Source organism: Barbatula barbatula (genome assembly GCF_947034865.1).
Source record: "Barbatula barbatula genome assembly, chromosome: 9".
Classification (NCBI taxonomy): Eukaryota; Metazoa; Chordata; class Actinopteri; order Cypriniformes; family Nemacheilidae; genus Barbatula; species Barbatula barbatula.
This window is the reverse complement of record NC_136772.1, coordinates 5136399-5154457: the sequence shown is the minus strand read 5'-3', so window position 1 is coordinate 5154457 and position 18059 is coordinate 5136399. Positions and strand designations below refer to the sequence as shown.

The 18059-nt window shown below is 43.4% G+C and overlaps 1 protein-coding gene across 2 annotated transcripts in view; it reads right to left on the bottom strand.

Annotated features, from left to right (window-relative positions):
* The window catches only part of erbb4b (erb-b2 receptor tyrosine kinase 4b), a gene marked incomplete at both ends in the record, with an annotated part of 235030 nt that overhangs the window by 58744 nt on the left and 158227 nt on the right, over positions 1 to 18059 (bottom strand). For both annotated transcript variants that reach the window (XM_079465171.1, XM_079465170.1), the window contains 7 exons: positions 203 to 293; positions 3293 to 3366; positions 4361 to 4487; positions 4619 to 4732; positions 6087 to 6228; positions 8701 to 8819; positions 16529 to 16594. In XM_079465171.1, coding sequence (XP_079321297.1) covers positions 203 to 293; positions 3293 to 3366; positions 4361 to 4487; positions 4619 to 4732; positions 6087 to 6228; positions 8701 to 8819; positions 16529 to 16594 — 733 coding nt within the window. The remainder of the gene's footprint in view (positions 1 to 202; positions 294 to 3292; positions 3367 to 4360; positions 4488 to 4618; positions 4733 to 6086; positions 6229 to 8700; positions 8820 to 16528; positions 16595 to 18059) is intronic.

Below are 18059 nucleotides of genomic sequence, written 5' to 3'. Positions count from 1 at the left end.
TCTCAGTTTAAACATTTGCTATGTTATCTATGTTCTATTGTGAAGAAAATATTGGCTCATGCGATGTGAAATTCCTATTATAATTTTTTTTAGGTCGCAACTTTTCCAGAATTCGGGTTGTAACTATAATGTGGTAAATCAGCTCTAATTAAAAAATCCAATCAGATGTGGATTGTTTTGAGAAGTTGAGAAGACATTTTACCTGTAGAGAGACCTGCCACCAATGGTTGCCAGATTGGAGAAGACACTCAAATCAGTCATGTTTTCCGGCCAAGACTGAATGTTTAGAAAACCTGGAAAACACAAGATGGCACATTCAGTGGTAGTTTACCTGGTATAGGATGGCACTAACAACACCACTACCACTGTAAAGTGCCTGGTTTTCATCTCAATTCCTGTATCTATTTTGTTGATTTTATGCAGATTGAAGCATTGACAGCTATATAAGCCTTTCCAAAAATGCATTATTTATCAAGGACAATCCTCTGTATACGACAGAAGATGACAAACAGACCAGCGAGAGAGAGAGCCTGCTATTGTAAAGCAAACCAGAGAACATAAATCACTTCAATTACTTTTAACAATGAAAAGCCTGGATGATACATATTGTGCAATGATCAAGTCAGTTGCATAACAGATTTTTGATTGCCTTGAAACTAATTCATTACATTCACAGGAACGTGTTTAGAGGTAGTTTGTTAAGAGGCAAGTATAAATATTATTTCCATCTCTACTGAGGTTTTATCATAACCATATCTCTAGGCCATAATGTTCTGCTCATAATAAAAAGATAGTTTAGAAGAGAGACACTATCATTCCCGGATCGCTTTATTTTGCTCTGTTAAAATTAAGTTTGGATTCTAGCCCATTAATAAGTCCAGTGAAAAAAAGCCCAAATTAAATTTTTCATGCAGCCTTCTGATTAAGGCATTTTCCGCCAGTGATGGTTTTCTGGAGGAGAGAAAAATCCCATCAATAAATCATAAATCTGAATCATCCAAATTACACATATACTGACGTTGATGCTAATCGAGCTTTTAGACATTGTTCACTCCAATTCTCACAGGTTATTAATCATGCTGAGAGTTTAGAGTTTATTAATGGCAAAACTAGCCACGGTCTTAACACAAACACGGCTAAAATGTCATCATTAAAAACTTTTATAAACCTATCCCTCCAGCCTAAAAGGCTGAAACTGAGTTAACTAGTGCATTTGCGCTTTCGGCAAGCGTCATTTTGTCTAAGGTTGTACAGGCAGATTAGATGAAGTGTCTCAGTGAGGTGCTGTTAGTCTGGTGTCTACTGACACTAATTGCCTTAACGACAAAACTGCTGTGATGGGAATTCGCACTTTGTGAGTGTGTGTGCGCTGCTTGCCAGTCTGTGTTGTAATCTGTTTGCTTTACGTGTGGAAGCGAGACTTCATCATGCTAATAGTGCTAACTAGGATCCACCGAGCACCTGTCGGTTCAAGACTACAGACAAACATCAGGAGAATAATGCTGGCCCACAAATGAAGTACACACAACGCAGCTGCCGACTCGAGAATTGACAGAAAAGGAAAACGTAGGATACATTTCATATTATGATTAAGCTCTTATCAATACTTGATTGTGATTGGTCAATCGTATGATTTGATGTACAAATTACTGTCGTATATGGATTGCTAAACGTGACTGTTGTCCCAGCAGCTGGGTCCCTTTAAGGAAAGTCTCCCTTCACACGGCGGCCAAATTTGCAACTGTATTTCAGGCATACGAGAGCAAGTCCAATCTACCTGAGGAAGAGAGATGTCTCATAAATTGTTGGCTAAGGTCATACCTGTTTCTGAACAAATATTGAACCTGACATCATAAAAAAATACAAAACAAAAAATGGACAGGTGACTCCAGCTACTGCGCTCAAGCTGTCAAGTACTTATCACTCTGTACAGTCTTAAATGATTGGCTCTTTTTACTGGAGGGTGGGACTTCCATTGCTAGAGCGGTCGTATTGAGCACTGAAAAATATTGAGGTCACCCAACAATAACCCTTTCTCACAGCTTGAGAGCCCAGAGGGTGAATCAGGATATCCACCTTTTTCCACCTCCCTCTCAAAACATGATAGTGCACAAAGGGCTTGAACTGAATACTGCACGGAGAGCTGCAGGCTGTTCTCAATCTTCAAATACTGGAAGGGAGGCGTCTAACTGAGGCTATGAAATGTTTTTTTAATGTCCGTCAGGGCTGATGCTTCCGGTTTGGGGTTTACAGAAATTTAGACCGGTCAGTTATTACTGTGTATCCATAAAAAAATGAAACTTACTGACTCCTAAGCGGAGAAACATGGATTTAGTGTTTTTTAACCATGAAGAACACATCTACTTCTGTGTGAACTTCAATGTCAGTCGGTGCTTAATGGCCGAGTTCATATACGAGTCCAAGCATCAACTTCTGATAACAGTTTCGATTTAAAAAAGCTAACTGTAATGAAATACATATAGAATGTAAAGCTCTGTCTGTCAAAGTCTTCAAGCAGGGGCCACGGAGCAGAAACACCTTGTCAGTGAAGATGTTGTTCTGTCAGGGACTGTGACCACCTGCATATAGATGTGACAGACTGACATACATGCCTGACTGACTTTTGAGAGCCTGCTTTGCTGTCACCATAGAGAGAGAGTTACAGAGTGAGAGAGAGAGATTCTCTCCATGTGTTTTCAACTGCTTTCATGCTTCTTGTAAGCCTAGACTCCTGGTCCCCTATGGGAAGCTCTATTCAGCTGGAGAAACCTCCCTCATCATGTATTCATCATACAGAATATACAGACTCCCTGCTGAGCTGTCGAGAAATGGACACTGGTACAGATGCATAGTTACACACAACCCACACTTACATCTACAAACACACACCCAAACCCATAAACACGCAGAGCTTCCTCTGTATTATGTTACAAGTGTATTTGATAAACAAACAGTATTTCAATAAGAATACAATTCTAGAAAGAAAACAAAAATTATAAAAATTCAGTCATCAACTGTCCTTTTAACTAAAATGAACAAAGATTAACATATACTGAAAAACTATATTGGTAATTGCTAGTTCATGTAGTTGATGCATTCGCTAATGTTAACAAAAACCTTATTGTAAAGAGTTATCAGAATTATAAAAACATTTTTAAACGATATTTACTATTCTAAAATAGCATAAGAAACTCTAATTTTTTTGGCATATGGATGGATAACCCTAGTTCTGCCTCATCCTACATTATATCTTGGGAAATTTTTTGTGGCTTTACAGATAAAAAAGACTTACCGGTAATCTCCCGAACGGTGCTGAACACATTGAGTTTCTCTGGATCCAGGGGCTCTATATTGTGGTATACATCCCTATGACACACATGAAGGCCAATAGAAAGTGATGACCATTTATTTTTAGCCATCACAAAAAATTCTGAAAAGTCTTCATTTACTAACCATTGAGTTGTTCCAAATACAATTAAAAGTTTTTATTCTGATGAACACAGAGAAAGGTATTTGGTATAATAATACTTATTATAGGGTCCAGAAGTGCAAACTTTGGATATCCATTCATTCTGGGAAGTGCTCGGCTAACCTATCAATGCCAGTATGCTGAGTTTTTGTTCTTTACGAGGGTCTATTGAGCAGCTTTTAATAGCATCATTGAGCTGGAGATCTTCAGGGAGGCCATGTACTGTACAAAACACCTGCTGATGCAGCATGACTGAGCGTGTGTGCATTGGGAATACGTGTAAGAAATATATGCGGTGGATATAATGTCGTATGTATGCGTATCAGGGTCGGTGTGTGTGCACATGGCATTCCCAGGGTATGTGCCAGTTTTGGCCGTGGATTGCTCTTTAAAAGCAGAGTCAGCTATGTGGGGTTAGAAGGCCAGCCAATCAGACACAATGGTGTCAAAAAAAGGCCACCGGGGGAGTGAGGTCAACTAGAGGTCAAATGACTTCTTGAGAATCTGACAATCCAATATTTCTCCCCCCTCACAGTGCTCACGGGGCCAATGCATCTTGTATAAAAGCACATTAACTGCGGCTGTCTTCAGAGACCTTGTGTAAGTCAGCAGTTGGCACAGAGGTCTCGCAGGTCTTTCTGGACTGTCTACACTTACAAAATGTTTGAAATGTGCTTTTAATGTGTCCTATTAAACCGGCAGTACTTTCTACACCGCTATGATGCGAAGGGCTTTTCTAATGCTTATGTTCCACAAATCCCTTCTCGCATCATTAAAGCTGCTGTTAGCTGATAAAAAACACTATAGGTCAAATGGCTTCCTGTGATCCAAAATTCAATATTTAGCCTTAATGAAAAATGCCAATGGAGGACGTGAAAGCGCAACTCTCACCCTTTAATCCCTGTGATGAGAAACACAAGGTTGCCGTTGATCTTGGTACAATTGATGAATCGGTCAATGTTGCTGGAGTCGACGGTTTGAGCCGTCTGAAGACTGGCAGTTCCAACGCCATCACATGCTGTAAAAGTAAACAGAACCAAAACAACCAGGTCAAAATTTAATACCACAGTAATGTCATAAGCTTTACTTTTTTTATTTTGTTTATAAGTGGCTGATATGTTGATGGTGGGTTTTGAATAGTGACTGCACCTTTTGGGCAGATATCAGTGCAGGGAATGCACATCTTGATCCTGTTCTCCTCCACCTCCATCTTGTTGCTCGGACAGGCCCTGACACAAGAGCTGTGGTCCACCACAAAGTTATCTGTCACGCCACACGCAGAGAGAGAACAAACTGTTAGAAGCCCCTGAACAAACTCTACACAATCCCTGTAAAAAAGGCCATTGACATTTTGTAATGGTAGAGAAGAAACATCCATTCTCAGACAAAACCATTAACACATCTTTTCAGACACGGTGGGGACTGTGGCGTGCTTTTGATGGAAAAGGCCCATTTCCGCTGGTGTCTGTGCGGCGTGGCATACATCACCCGAGAGGAGAGGGCCAGATAAAAGAAGACGGAGCTTTCACAGGCAAACATCTATTTTCAAGATGATCCCACGCAAGGCAGCCCTCAAACCTTGAGCTAACCAATACGAGAGAATGCTATTAAATGTGTGTTTACGTCTGTTGCATATGACGAGCACAAGCTTGGTACATCAGAAACAAATGAGGACAAAACGTCAAATGACCGGAACAACAAAAATTTGAGTTCAAATAAATTCCACTATGATCAAGCCACTGAGTCACATTATAACCTGAAGAAACACCACTGTTCCTCTTAGCCTTTTGTGATGGCGCAGGGCAGTCTGGGTAACAGGGCTGGTGGCTGACTACTCCACAATAACAATTCATCATGGACTGAGCACTGAAGTGGGCATCTCTCAGTGCGCAAACCCTTCATTCTGCACCAGTGACAGCCCAGCGAAGGGGAATAATGGGGCTGACGCTCACCTATCATCTAGCCATCACTGTAATCATAGCACCCTTTCATTCCATCCCTGTATTCTCTTACTTTCTGTCTCTATTCACTCCTCTTCAAAGCAGTCAGATCAGGTCACAGGAAACTTTCATCGTTTCAATGAAATACAGACAGGATTTCTATCTCTATAATAAAACCTCAAATACAGCCTTCCTTCATTGTCTTTCTTTCTTTCTTTCTTTCTTTCTTTTACATTTGTTTCTGTCTGTCTGTCTGTCTGTCTGTTTCTATTTATTTATTTCTCTCCTACTCTTCCTTTCTTTTTCTCTTCCATTCTTCTCTCGTTCATTTATTAATTCTTACTATTCCTTCCTTCCTTTTCACTTTCATTTTTTGCTTTCAATTTCTGCGCTCTTCGGATCACTGCCAAGAAAAGAGGAACGAGGTAGACTGGGTGCTAATGGGGAAAAACAGAGGTCAGGAACAGGAATGAGATTCAGCAGATATGACCATTCCTGGGGCTTTACGTGTGGACCGCACCATGTCAGAGAGTCTCAGGTGCAGCCGATACGCCTCGTTTACATTTAATCTTAAACATGCTTACACGCCTCCCTGTGCACCTCGACCTGCCACCTGGTAGCCATTTATGTGTCTACGGCTAGAATCTTTTATGAGCATCATGTTTGCATTTGCTTACGTGGGCACTTTTTGACACAGAATGCTCCGTAGGTGTATTTCGCCCGAGGGTTGTGCTCCAGCTGGAATGTGGTGGGGCTGTAGACGAAGGGCTGTGGGCATTGCGTTACACATTGGCCACTGTCGTTGAAGTTTGTGCAGGCCTGGAACAAGCAAACAACATTACTGACAACATACTGTACGCACTTAATAATGAAATTTGCTTGTGCTCCTAGATGTCAACCAATACTACATAATACCAACGATGCAATAATGCTTCTAATAAATAACAATGAGCCCTGCATAAAGTAATAAGAAAGCTGAATAGATCTGACTTCAGAAACATGCGTTTTCTGCCTTGAAGTTGCTGAGATGTAAAAAAAAATAGAAAGGCATTGATCCAAATCCCAATGCAGGCCGTGAAAGTGCATTTTCAATTAAAAGAGAACAATTGAGAAGTACAATATCAATGATTACAGCTGAGGATAACTAATTATAAAACGGAAAAGTGTGATAAATCGCTTTTCCGAGTGCATGAGGAGAGAAGAGTAGTCAGAGACGGTTGGGATGTGCCCAGGCAGCCCCTAACAAAAGAGCCACGTAGGTGTGGCCCCGTTCTAATTCACGGCAAGGCATTGTGGGAGGAAATGAGATTTTAATGGTATCTCTGGTGCAAAGAACGTGTCCTACAGGTTTTTTTTGGTCAAAAGCGAGTCATCTGTGGGCAACATGGATCTCTTTACAGACGTGCCGGACAAAAACTGCAGATAAGGTAAAGAAGAACTGGAATATGTCTGCTGCTATTACTGAATGAGTTCTAGACTCACTAAACTCAGGTTTATGATGGCTGATAAGGAAATCGACAGGCTTTTGACTATGTTTGGGGTAAAAAGGTGTTCCATATTTAAACGTACTGAGCATTCAAGGGCTCATTCACTCAGTAGTTTTGTTCCAACTTCTGTTCACAAACAACAGAAGTAGAGGGTTACAATTGTTATTTTATAACCAATGTTATTAACAAAAACAGACCACAAGTAAACTTAAGGCCAGGCAAGTGCTTCCCATGAAACCAACATTACAATATAGTTTAACCAGAAGATATCTGTGCTGTGAAGTAGAAGTCTTGACGGGTCCACTTAGATCCGAAAACCCGAGGTCCGGCCCGAGACCCGAGCGGGTTCGGGTCTAAAAGACTCACGGGAGCTTCGGACACGGGTCGGGTATATTATTAGGTTCTTCGGTTCTCGGGAAATATAAAGTAAAAATGTTTTTTGCTGAATTGACCCGAGGAAGACCCGAACTATCCTGTACAATAAAAGCGCGTCGCTTGTGTGTGTGCGTGTAGTTACCAACTCTCCTCTTGCGAAAAAAACAGATCTGTGCAGGGGATTAATCAGGAAACTGGATTAAGCTGTGTCTTTATACTGTTTTGCGTAGGCTATTTAGCCTGAGTTTGCGCAATTTGCCAGAGCAAAACAAGAGGATAAACGTTTCCATTGCCATATCAATTTCATTTCCATTAATAACGTTTACATTTAGGTGTAGTCGGGTTTGAAAAAAAATATACGATGGGTCGGGTCGGACACGGGTCTAACGTTATCGGGTCTGTCTCGGGTTCGGGGCTTTAAAAAAATAAAAAATTGGCATGTCGGGTTCGGGTAAAAGTGATTCGGGTCATTTCGGGTCGGGTAAAGATCTTTGGACCCGAGAAGACCTCTACTGTGAAGCCTACACCATCTACACAAAAAAACTCACAGAATTTTTTTTTCTTGGCAAATTTGGCAAATTTTTGCGCAAATAGCATAAACAGAGACGATTACATTTTAGTTAATTCCCCTATCTGTGTCTGTAAATTAGGACTTGCATGACTACTCATTTTTGCTAGCCGACGAGTCGTCCAGAAAAATACCTTACATACATGACTCACTGCACGCTGTGCAACATTACCAGTCTGACAGCTAGCTGGAAAGTGACAAATGAAAGCAAATTGGCAAATCTCCAATGACAGATTAACGCTGCTTACATGTGGCACAAACACTGACCTAAAAACCTTCGGTGAAAAATTGTATACGGTATATGGTTGACAAGAATTTTTGCAAAATTGCAAATACATTCGGCTGTTAAAAGTTACCAACCGAAAAAGATGACAGACAAACTCTGCGATGTGATCGGTGAACAGGAGGATTTTTTCCTTCTATTTCCAGCTGGAGTCATATTATCCATGATTGATCGACACAGGCCAAAAATATGGATTGTCAACTAGAACCACTGGTACGACTACAGTTAAGTAAACGGGAAAGTTCAGCCAAAGATGAAAATTTTCTCATCATTTACTCACCTTCAGGTTGTTTAATTTTCATTGTTCTGCTGAACACAAAATAAGAGATTCTGAACAATGTTTATAACCAAACAGGTCTGGGTCACCATTGACATTGAAACTGCTATGGTGGTCAGTAGTGCCGCAGAACTCTTCGGTTTCACGCAATCTTCAAAGTGTCTTATGTTGTGTTTAATAGAACAAAAACATTTACTCACAGGTTTGAAACAACTCGAGTGTGAGTACATGATGACTCAATTTTCATGTTTTGGTTGACTATCCCTTTAAGAGGTGTGTAGAAGGAGTAATGCAGACATACGAAGCAATCGGTGTCCTTTGGGCCCGAACAGCCTCCGGCACACTCGCGATAACAGCAGTCGCTGACGTAGGGCCCGAAACAGCGGCCATCACACTGCTCAGCACACACTGTCTTCGTCACTGAAAGAGAGCAAGAGAGAGACTATTAGTGTAAGATGCATTACCCATTTTGAAGGAAAAAAACAGACTAAGCAAAACAAACAGTATAACTAATGTAATTTTCTTGCCATACTGTGAGTAAACAAAGCCCTGGCCAGGGAGAACATGTGGAGACATGCGGTCTCTCAGCTGCAAAAAACTGCTTCGATGTTCGCAGTAATGAACACAACAGATATTTACAGTAATTTCCACCATATGGTATGCAGAATGTATCTCCAGTGTACTGGCTAAATGAGTCTGGGAAGGTTTTCTAAAATAAGACCAGAGATACGAAAGTAAGCAACTCCAGATGCAAATGCTTGGCCGCAGGATTGCAAGTGCACGGTCTTGATGAACATCATTCTCGCAGTGCTTTAGAGGTCACAAACTTAGTACTCAAGGGGACTGCAGAATTACATTTAACCGGATGTGTTATTTTTCAGCTATGAATGTGTCGATCTTAATGAACTTGTTCAGCAAAAAGACGCTTTAAACTGTAGACCTGAAGATACTTAAAACTCTAAAATATAATTCAAGTTTTGCCATTACTCTACCATCTCTGCCCTTGACAGATCATTTGTTTTTAAAGAGTTCACATTTTCAGTACATTATTATATGAGGGACCAGTATGAAAGTATTTTGTGTGCATAGATTGAAAGCAACTTAAACAAGCTGACCTTCCTTTATAATACCACTCTACCGCTGGCATTTACAGCAGAGCAAAGCCATTACTGCACACAGACCAAATTGCCTATTTAACAAATAAAAATACATTTTACTGAACTAAAGACCTGCTCTGAGGAGCAATGACATGTTTTCATTTGCCATAAAAGAGGCTTTTAAAAAATACTGTATCTCTATATACAACACGGAATGCTATCAAACTAAATAATTATCCTTCAAGAATTTCATTAGTGGCTTAACAGTGGTGTTTTATAGCTCAGACACATTTTAGGTCAAGAACCGCAACTATTATTTAGATATAATCCCCGCTTAGCCATTTACAAACTAATGGCGAATGTAATTATGTTTGAAGAAAATCGATATTTGAATAGACCACATTGAAATTGAAAATGAAGATTTAACTTTGCTAAAATGACAGGGATAGAAAAGCAAAAATCCGGCAAGAATGTTTCATGTCCTCAACTTTGTGAAATAGCTTCATTAATGTACGATTAAACTTGAATTTATTTCACAGTTACTCCATTTCTCCATCCTTATCATTTGGGCAATTATGAGTACACGAGCTAGGAGACTGGAGGGAGCTTTGGATGTAATCGCTGTCACACTCTATGGTAAAAAAACAGAGGTGAGGAGGGTGAGATGAGAGGAGAAAAACGATATGATTTATCTGGTGCTGCGCAGTGAAATGTAGTGTAGTGTCTTTGTGCAGAGGGTGCAGATACTTCCTTATGACTATCTAAATGAGATCAGAATAAACGAGATCCACGAGAGAGAGATAGAGATAGAGATGAGATGAGATGAGATGAGATGAGATGAGATGAGATGAGATGAGATGAGATGGAGAGGAGAGAGAGAGAGAGAGAGAGAGAGAGAGAGACTTTAAATTTTTAGGAAATGGAAAATGTTCATGACACTTGTTGCACTATGAAGATCTTTACCCAATCAAATAAACTGAATTTGTCACTCCAGATTATATAATATAAAACAGACTAATGTAGCATGATTTGTGGCTTAAAGGCTTGAAAGGCTGTCAAACTTCAATTTTAAGGTACTTTATTGGCATGATTTCGTGTTCTTACAATATTACCAAAGTATTGAACATATAACAAAAGACATACAGTAAGCACAAACATTAGAGTCAAATGTAAATGGAAAAAAAGATGCTGAGTAAGGCATCAATATAGAATTAAATATAAAATAAAGCATATGTAAGTAAACAAATTAAAATATCAATATCAAATGAAGATTTCAGGCAGAAACATGAAAATGTAAAAGTAAACAGTGTATATGTGCATATGTGCATTGAACAGATTAAAGCAAAAGTTTGTTTCTGAGGGTGTGCAGCTGATGGATGAATGTAGCAGCAGCTGATGTGTGTCTCTTCTCCCCAGTTACATCTGCATTCGCTCTGTTTCTGAACACCTATCAAACTCTGGCATGAGCTTTGACATTTAGTGGAAGTGTTTCTCTAACATCTTTAAATTGATCACAATAAGAAAGTGTGTCTCTGTCTCGACCTCACCAGTGTTACGCTGTGCACAGACTCTTTCTTCTTTTGGAAGCCATGTTTGTCTGTTTGCCTTTCTCTATGGCCAGACTGTGATCACAGTATTTGGTCAGCATCCGTCTCTGTACATCTCCAACAGTGTAGACATATTCTGCATATTATTTTCTTTTAAGGGTTCAATGGGAATGGCTTTAGGTCTCAGCTCTTAGGTTTTAAGTGCTGTATATTGAAGTGTGTTAGGAGGACTTGAGTTAAGGTGTGTCCAGAATTTGAGAGAATGTTTTTGGATGAGTATTATCAGGGGGAATCTGCCTAATTCAGCCCCGCATGCATTATTTGGTGTTCTTCACTGAACTCTTAAGATGTTTCTACAGAATTCAGCATGCAGGGATTCTATGGGGTGTTTTTCCCATTTGGAGTTATCTGTCAGACACTGTGGACCCCAAACCTTACAGCCATATAGAACTATAGGCATAATAACACTATCAAAGATTTGACACCAGATTGTAACTGGAATATCTGTTTGGGTGAATTTGCCTTTGATGGTGTAAAATGTTCATCTAGAGAGAGAGAGAGAGAGAGAGAGAGAGCAGCAAAGCATGGTTTCGCCATTTGAATAACCGATTTCGCTCGGAATTCTTGAAGATGGATTAAATTGAGTGTGTTGGCACACAGATGTAGAGAGTGAAATTACAGATACATTTACAGAAGAGAGAGGACATCGGAAGCACATTATGATAAATTATAGTGTGTCTGAGCGGGGAAAAGACTCCACATGACCAGCCAAACCATTTTACTGTATAGAGGAGTCTTTAGAAATGATGGTTCATTAAATGAATAAATGGCAATATCACTCTGCACAAGGTTGAGGTACATGACATTTTTCCGCCAATTCGGTAAATGCTATAATAGAAATGGCAGTGAAATTGCTCCGCTCTGCACATCTACAGTATGTGATGATACTGTCATGTATACAAAAATATAGTCTAGGTGGCCAGACATCACTTTAGTAGGTTCAAACTGCATCTGTTTTGCTATTTTATTTGCAACGTTAATAAAATGGATAGCAGTCGCACATTTGCCTTCTTTGTGGCAAAACAGAGCAATACAGATTCAATAGACGAGGAACATGAAGTAAATTTGAAGTGAAAAGAGATAAATATTGTTCCCCTTCAGTCGGTCTCTCGACGTTGTGAGAGACTGACTGACTGGGGTTTGATCTTGAGAACCTACCTTCTCCGAGATAATTAATTATAAAACGCCAATGGGCTTGGCGAATGGCACGCGCACGCCAGTCTCCGCCCCGTACATACGGGTATAAAGGAAGATGGCGGCGGTCATTCACTTATCCTTTGTTCTTCGGAACCTGTGTGTTGCTACATGCTACACGCGATACTCGATTTCGGGACTGATTTTAACCTGCTGGATTTACGACGCGGAGCAGCGGACTTCTCCTTTCGGTGGACTTCCCCTGGGCGTTTCTGCAGAAGGCTACAGAACTTAAGAGGTAAGTCCCTCCGGCTACGAGCATGTCTCGTAGCTGTGTCCTCGGATGCGACAGACGCTTTTCGAGCGTCTGACGGCCATGATACCTGCGTCACTTGCTTGGGGCTCAAGCATGCTGAGGCAGGTTTCACTGATTCGGCATGTCCCGTGTCTGCGGACATGGCAATCAGGGTGTTGCGGTCACGGTTGGCTACGTTCTTTTCGAGCGCTGCCACCACCCCGTCTGCTTCCCAGGCATCTTCAGCCGCTGTTTCGGCGTGCTTGATCGCTTTGGCGAGCGGCGGGGGTGATTCGGGGACTCCTATGGATGTCGCTCCGTCAGCTGCATGCTCGCGGACCATCCATACCCCTGCACGCTCACCTGGTTCGGCCCCTACGAGCGGCAGACGGCCGTCTCATAGTGGAAAGACTTCATATAGGGATGATGACTCCATTTCTGTCGCTGCATCAGACAGCTGCCTGCTGGCATCTGATGCGGAAGACTCCTCTGATCTCCTGTCGTCAGGCAGTCTGACGCTGAGATGTCGGCTATGCTCTCTCGGCAGCCGCGTGCATTGGGTTGCAGTGTGTGGCTCCACCCTCCCCGAAACGCTCGCGGCTGGATTCATGGTTTCAGGGATCGGGGCGTGGCCAAAAACTGCGCCCCGCCACGGTGCCATTCTTCCCGGAGGTGCATGAAGAGCTCTCCAAGTCCTGGAATGCGTCCTTTTCAGCGCGTATTAGGCAGGAGGGTTCGGCGGCTGTGGCTTCCCTGGATGGAGGAGCGGCTAGAGGCTACGTTGACGTTCCCCGGGTGGAGTGTGCAGTCGCGGGCCACTTGTGCCCGCACACAGCTGCCACTTGGAGGGGTCGACCTAGACTCCCGTCCAGAGCATGTAAGCTCTCTTCGACACTCGTGTCGAGGGCGTACAGTGCTGCTGGACAAGCCGCTTCTGCTCTCCATGCTATGGCGGTCCTCCAGGTCTTTCAGGCGAAAGTCCTGAAGGATTTGGACGGCGGGAAGCCCGACCCAACTCGCATGAGTGAGTTGCGCACTGCCACAGACCTCGCGCTACGGGCGACGAAGGCCACGGCGTGCGCCCTGGGTCGATCGATGTCCACAATGGTGGTCCAGGAATGGCATCTGTGGCTTAATCTTGCGCAGATGAGCGACGCCCAGAATGCCCGCCTTCTGGACGCGCCCATCTCGCAAGCCGGGCTGTTTGGTGATTCCGTGGAGGACATAGCGCAGCAGTTCTCCGCGGTTCAGAAGCAGACCGAGGCGATCAAACAGATCCTGCCGCGCCGTGAGGTGGCCACCATCAGGTCGTCACGTACTCGGCCGCAGTCTGCTTCCCAGCAGCCCCGCCCTTCCGCGGTGGCACCTCCGGTTCCAGGACCCTCCCATAGGACGACCCACCAGAGACGTCGAGCCCCGCGGAAGAAGGCATCTGTCCCCCGTCAGCAGTCCGCCAAGAGCTCTGCTAAGCGGCCCTGACGGGACGAACCTGGGGGAAGTTTCATTGGGTCCGATCCCGGCCTTTCCAACGCTGGATCGGGGAAGGACGCTGCCTGCCGCGTCTCCATCAAGTCCGGGCCCTTTTCAGGGCCCGGCACCCACATACTCACAAAGAGAGATATTTCCCCTGGGTTTTCCTCCACAGCACTCTCGTCCAGACGGTGTCTTGGACGGATCGGGCCGCCGACCGCAATCTCGTTGCGTCAGGCCGCCTGAAGCAGGTAAACTTAAAGAGCCGTCAGCCTCCCGGGGGTCCCCCCTGTGCGAGATGACCGCACTGTCAGCCACCGATCCGGGTTTTACAGCCCGTACTTCATCGTGCCCAAAAAGGGCGGGGGGCTGCGGCCCATTTTGGATCTGCGTCGCCTGAACAAGCACATGCACAAGCTGCCGTTCAGAATGCTGACGCAGAGGCGCATCCTGGGTTCGGTACGTCACCAGGATTGGTTCGTGGCAATCGACCTGAAGGACGCGTACTTTCACGTCTCTATTCTCCCCCAACACCGGCCGTTCCTATTCTACCCCGACACCGGCCGAAGAGCAAGCTCTCCCCCGCGCAGAGCACCTCTTACCTCGGTATGGAACTAGACTCTGTCCGTATGTCAGCACGTCTCACCAACGAGCGTGCACAGTCCGTGCTGCGCTGTCTGAGGTTGATCAGTCAGAATCCCTCGACGCCGCCGAAGAACTTTCAGAGGCTCCTGGGGCACATGGCGTCCTCGACGGGGGTAATCCCTCTCGGGTTGATGCACATGCGGCCGCTTCAGCACTGGCTACAGAGTCGGGTTCCCTGGACGGCCCCGTTTGAGCCCCTCGGAGTTGCCATTTCCCTCATCTGTCGATGAAAGCTGCACTCCTGACGGCGCTCGCCTCCATCAAGAGGGTGGGGGACCTACAGGCATTTTCCGTGTCCCAAGGGTGCCTAGAGTTCGGGCCCGGCGATTCTCACGTTGTCTTGAGACCCCGCCCCGGTTACGTGCCCAAGGTTCCCACCACTCCCTTCCGGGACCAGGTGGTGAACCTGCAGGCGCTCCCCTCAGGGGAGGAAGACCCAACCTCTAGTGTGTTGTGTCCAGTACGCGCGCTGCGCCTCTATCTGGACCGCACACGGAGCCTAAGAAGCTCCGAGCAGCTCTTTGTCTGTTACGGAGGACAGCACCCGGGGGGGCTGTCTCCAAACAGAGATTGGCGCACTGGATTGTGGATGCCATCACGGTGGCATACCATTCCCAAGATCGCCCGTGCCCGCTTGCAGTGAGGGCCCACTCCACTCGGAGTGTGGCCTCCTCGTGGGCACTGGCACAAGGCGCCTCTCTGGCAGAGAGCTGCAGTGCTGCGGGTTGGGCTACGCCCAGTACCTTCGCAAGGTTTTACAATCTTCACGTGGAACCGGTTGCAGCCCATGTCCTCAACGCCCCCGGCGTGTAGGACGGACTCCTGGTTTGTGCGAACGCCTGCGAAAGCGCCTTCTCCCCTCACCAGGTGAGACTAGTGCGCTATTGTAGAGTCCCCAGTCAGTCAGTCTCTCACAACGTCTCGTTCCCTCCATCAGGGAACGGAGGTTACAGACGTAACCGAGACGTTTTTATACGTCTCTCTGAGACTTCAACAGAACATGCGGGCACGATGTAGTAAAATGTGTTCAACTGTGCTGAAAGTACGACACACTTCTTGTTAATTGAAAGCATTATCAAAACAAATTAGCCGAAAAAGTTAATTAAAACATGAAAGGGCAGGTGTTGTGTATAACTTTGTGAATGATAGACGGTTTCCATGTTACCACCCAATTAGCATCCATCTCCTCTTGCTAACAATGCAACATCATGCAAATTATACAGCGTTTAGTTTCCAATTTCACAAAAATCATGCTTTCCATTTTTTCTTGCACAAAAAAGCAATATGAGATGAGTGTTTCGACTGCATTTTTCGAGGCGGCGGTAATGACATGTTTTTGAGCGGTCCGACTTTGCGCTTGGGCGGGTGATGAGAACACGTCGAGGGAAATCAGAGATACAATGTGTTGTGATCAAGCTTGCCGAGAGGAACTCTGGAAGGGAGGCTGAAACATCCAGCTATGTGCGACTATTGAGGAAGCTGAAGTAATTAATCTCGATAGTTTTAAGTGCAGCTGGTCAGGTGAGAGTAAAGGGAGAGTCAGGCTGCGATTGTGATCCGCAATTATCCTCCACGGGGAGGGCAGAGACGTGCCACGGCCTGCCGGATGGTGCCATCATCGGGACGGCAGAGAAAGCTGGAGAGCTCTCAGAGAATGGAATGAAATGTATGTGATTCATGAATAAATGGGTTTCGTAGGTTCAAAGGTCTTCAACTTGATACCATAGAGAAAATGAAATCATCTTTAACTGTAAAATAAAGCTATTGTGCAATGAAGATTCCACTGTGATTTTAGGACAAGTGCAGGATGTTCCTATTAATGGTAGCAAAAAAAGGGGCTAGGTACATACTGTACCGTATATAGTCACTATTAACACTCACAGCTTTGACATTGGTTCTCCTTTGGTCCCCAACACCGTCCATTACATGCTCTGTGACATCTCTGACCTGCAACCAGAAAGAAACAAAACATATAAACCATACTTCATTATCCTGTGTATGGAAATATCTAATTTGATTTCTCAAAAATCTATCGGATCATAAAAAGGGTTTCAACACTGACAACACCGAAATATACAACTTAAAAAAATGTAATATATTTTTACAGATTTTTCTAATGTCCAAAAAACTGTAATTTTATAGAATTTTACAGATTTTTTACAGATTTAATTTATTTTTTAAACATGTCAAATTACAGTATGCAAATATACAAGAAAAACTAAAGAAAATATATATTTTTCTGATTAAACAATTTACCGGCAACCCAGCTGCCAACGAAAATCTTTTTTTTATGGGATTTGTTTTAACGGTCTACTTTTGAAATGTGGTCAAAAACCTTCAAATTACAGAAATTTTGTATTAAATATTATTTTACAGAATATTTACAGAGCCCCAGAAGCCAGAAAATTTCATTTTTCAACTTTAAAAAGATTTTTTTATTTTTACTATTTCAACAAAGTTGAAATTAGTAACATTTGTTATAAGTAACGTGTTAAAAAAAGGTGATAATATGACTTTTTGAGCACTTTTTTTACAGTGAAGGTATAATAAAGAGTTTCGTTGCTTAATGTATCATGTAATTCTATCATACTATCATATTGTTCTTGTAGTCATTCATACTAAGCTTGATCTAATCTGTAGATCTTTTCACATTTTCTATGCTGATTTTTAGGGACAGTCTACAGAACTACAATCGTGTTGAGCATACAACATAATAAAACTCAAAATATTTATTAAACAAAATGAACATGGCACGCGTAGAAGTTTGTTCACACTGTTTAACGCTGAAATCTGAATTAAATGCCTCTGATTCTGTTTTCAGACAGAGCTCGCTCATTTGTTCTAAACCTGTTCAGGCGTTTTGGGAAAGAGCCCCTGACTGACAGAGCAATATCTTCACTGACCTCCCGAGAGCTCTGCATGCGTCTTTCCTGCTCCAGAGGAGACGCTCCGTATGGCTTTGCTACACTGGGCTGTTTCCGTTTTTTCAGCCACCCAAGCTTAATTGACTGTCGGGTAATTGCAGTGTGAGGATGTCTGACTGATGGAGTGTTGTCCCCTGTCTCTGTTCCACTTCACTTAAGAGTAATTATACTTGTGGCTTACTCACTTCAACTACACAGGCCAGCCACTTTTGACTACCCCCCCCCCCCCTTCGTCACCAATTTTGGTCACCAAACAGGTCTGCTGTTCACTTAGGGAAACAAGTTCAAGTTGATAAAACTGAAGCAACACAAGAGTAAACTATTGAAGACATCAAATACTGAGTTTACATCAATCAAAATCAGTGAGAAAATGTGACAATCACCTTGAAAGAGGGCTCAAGGTCATAATGTTTACACTAGCCATCAAGATTATTCTATGCTTTACCTTCTGCGCAGCTGCCTCAAGCCTAATCTGAAGGTTAAATATA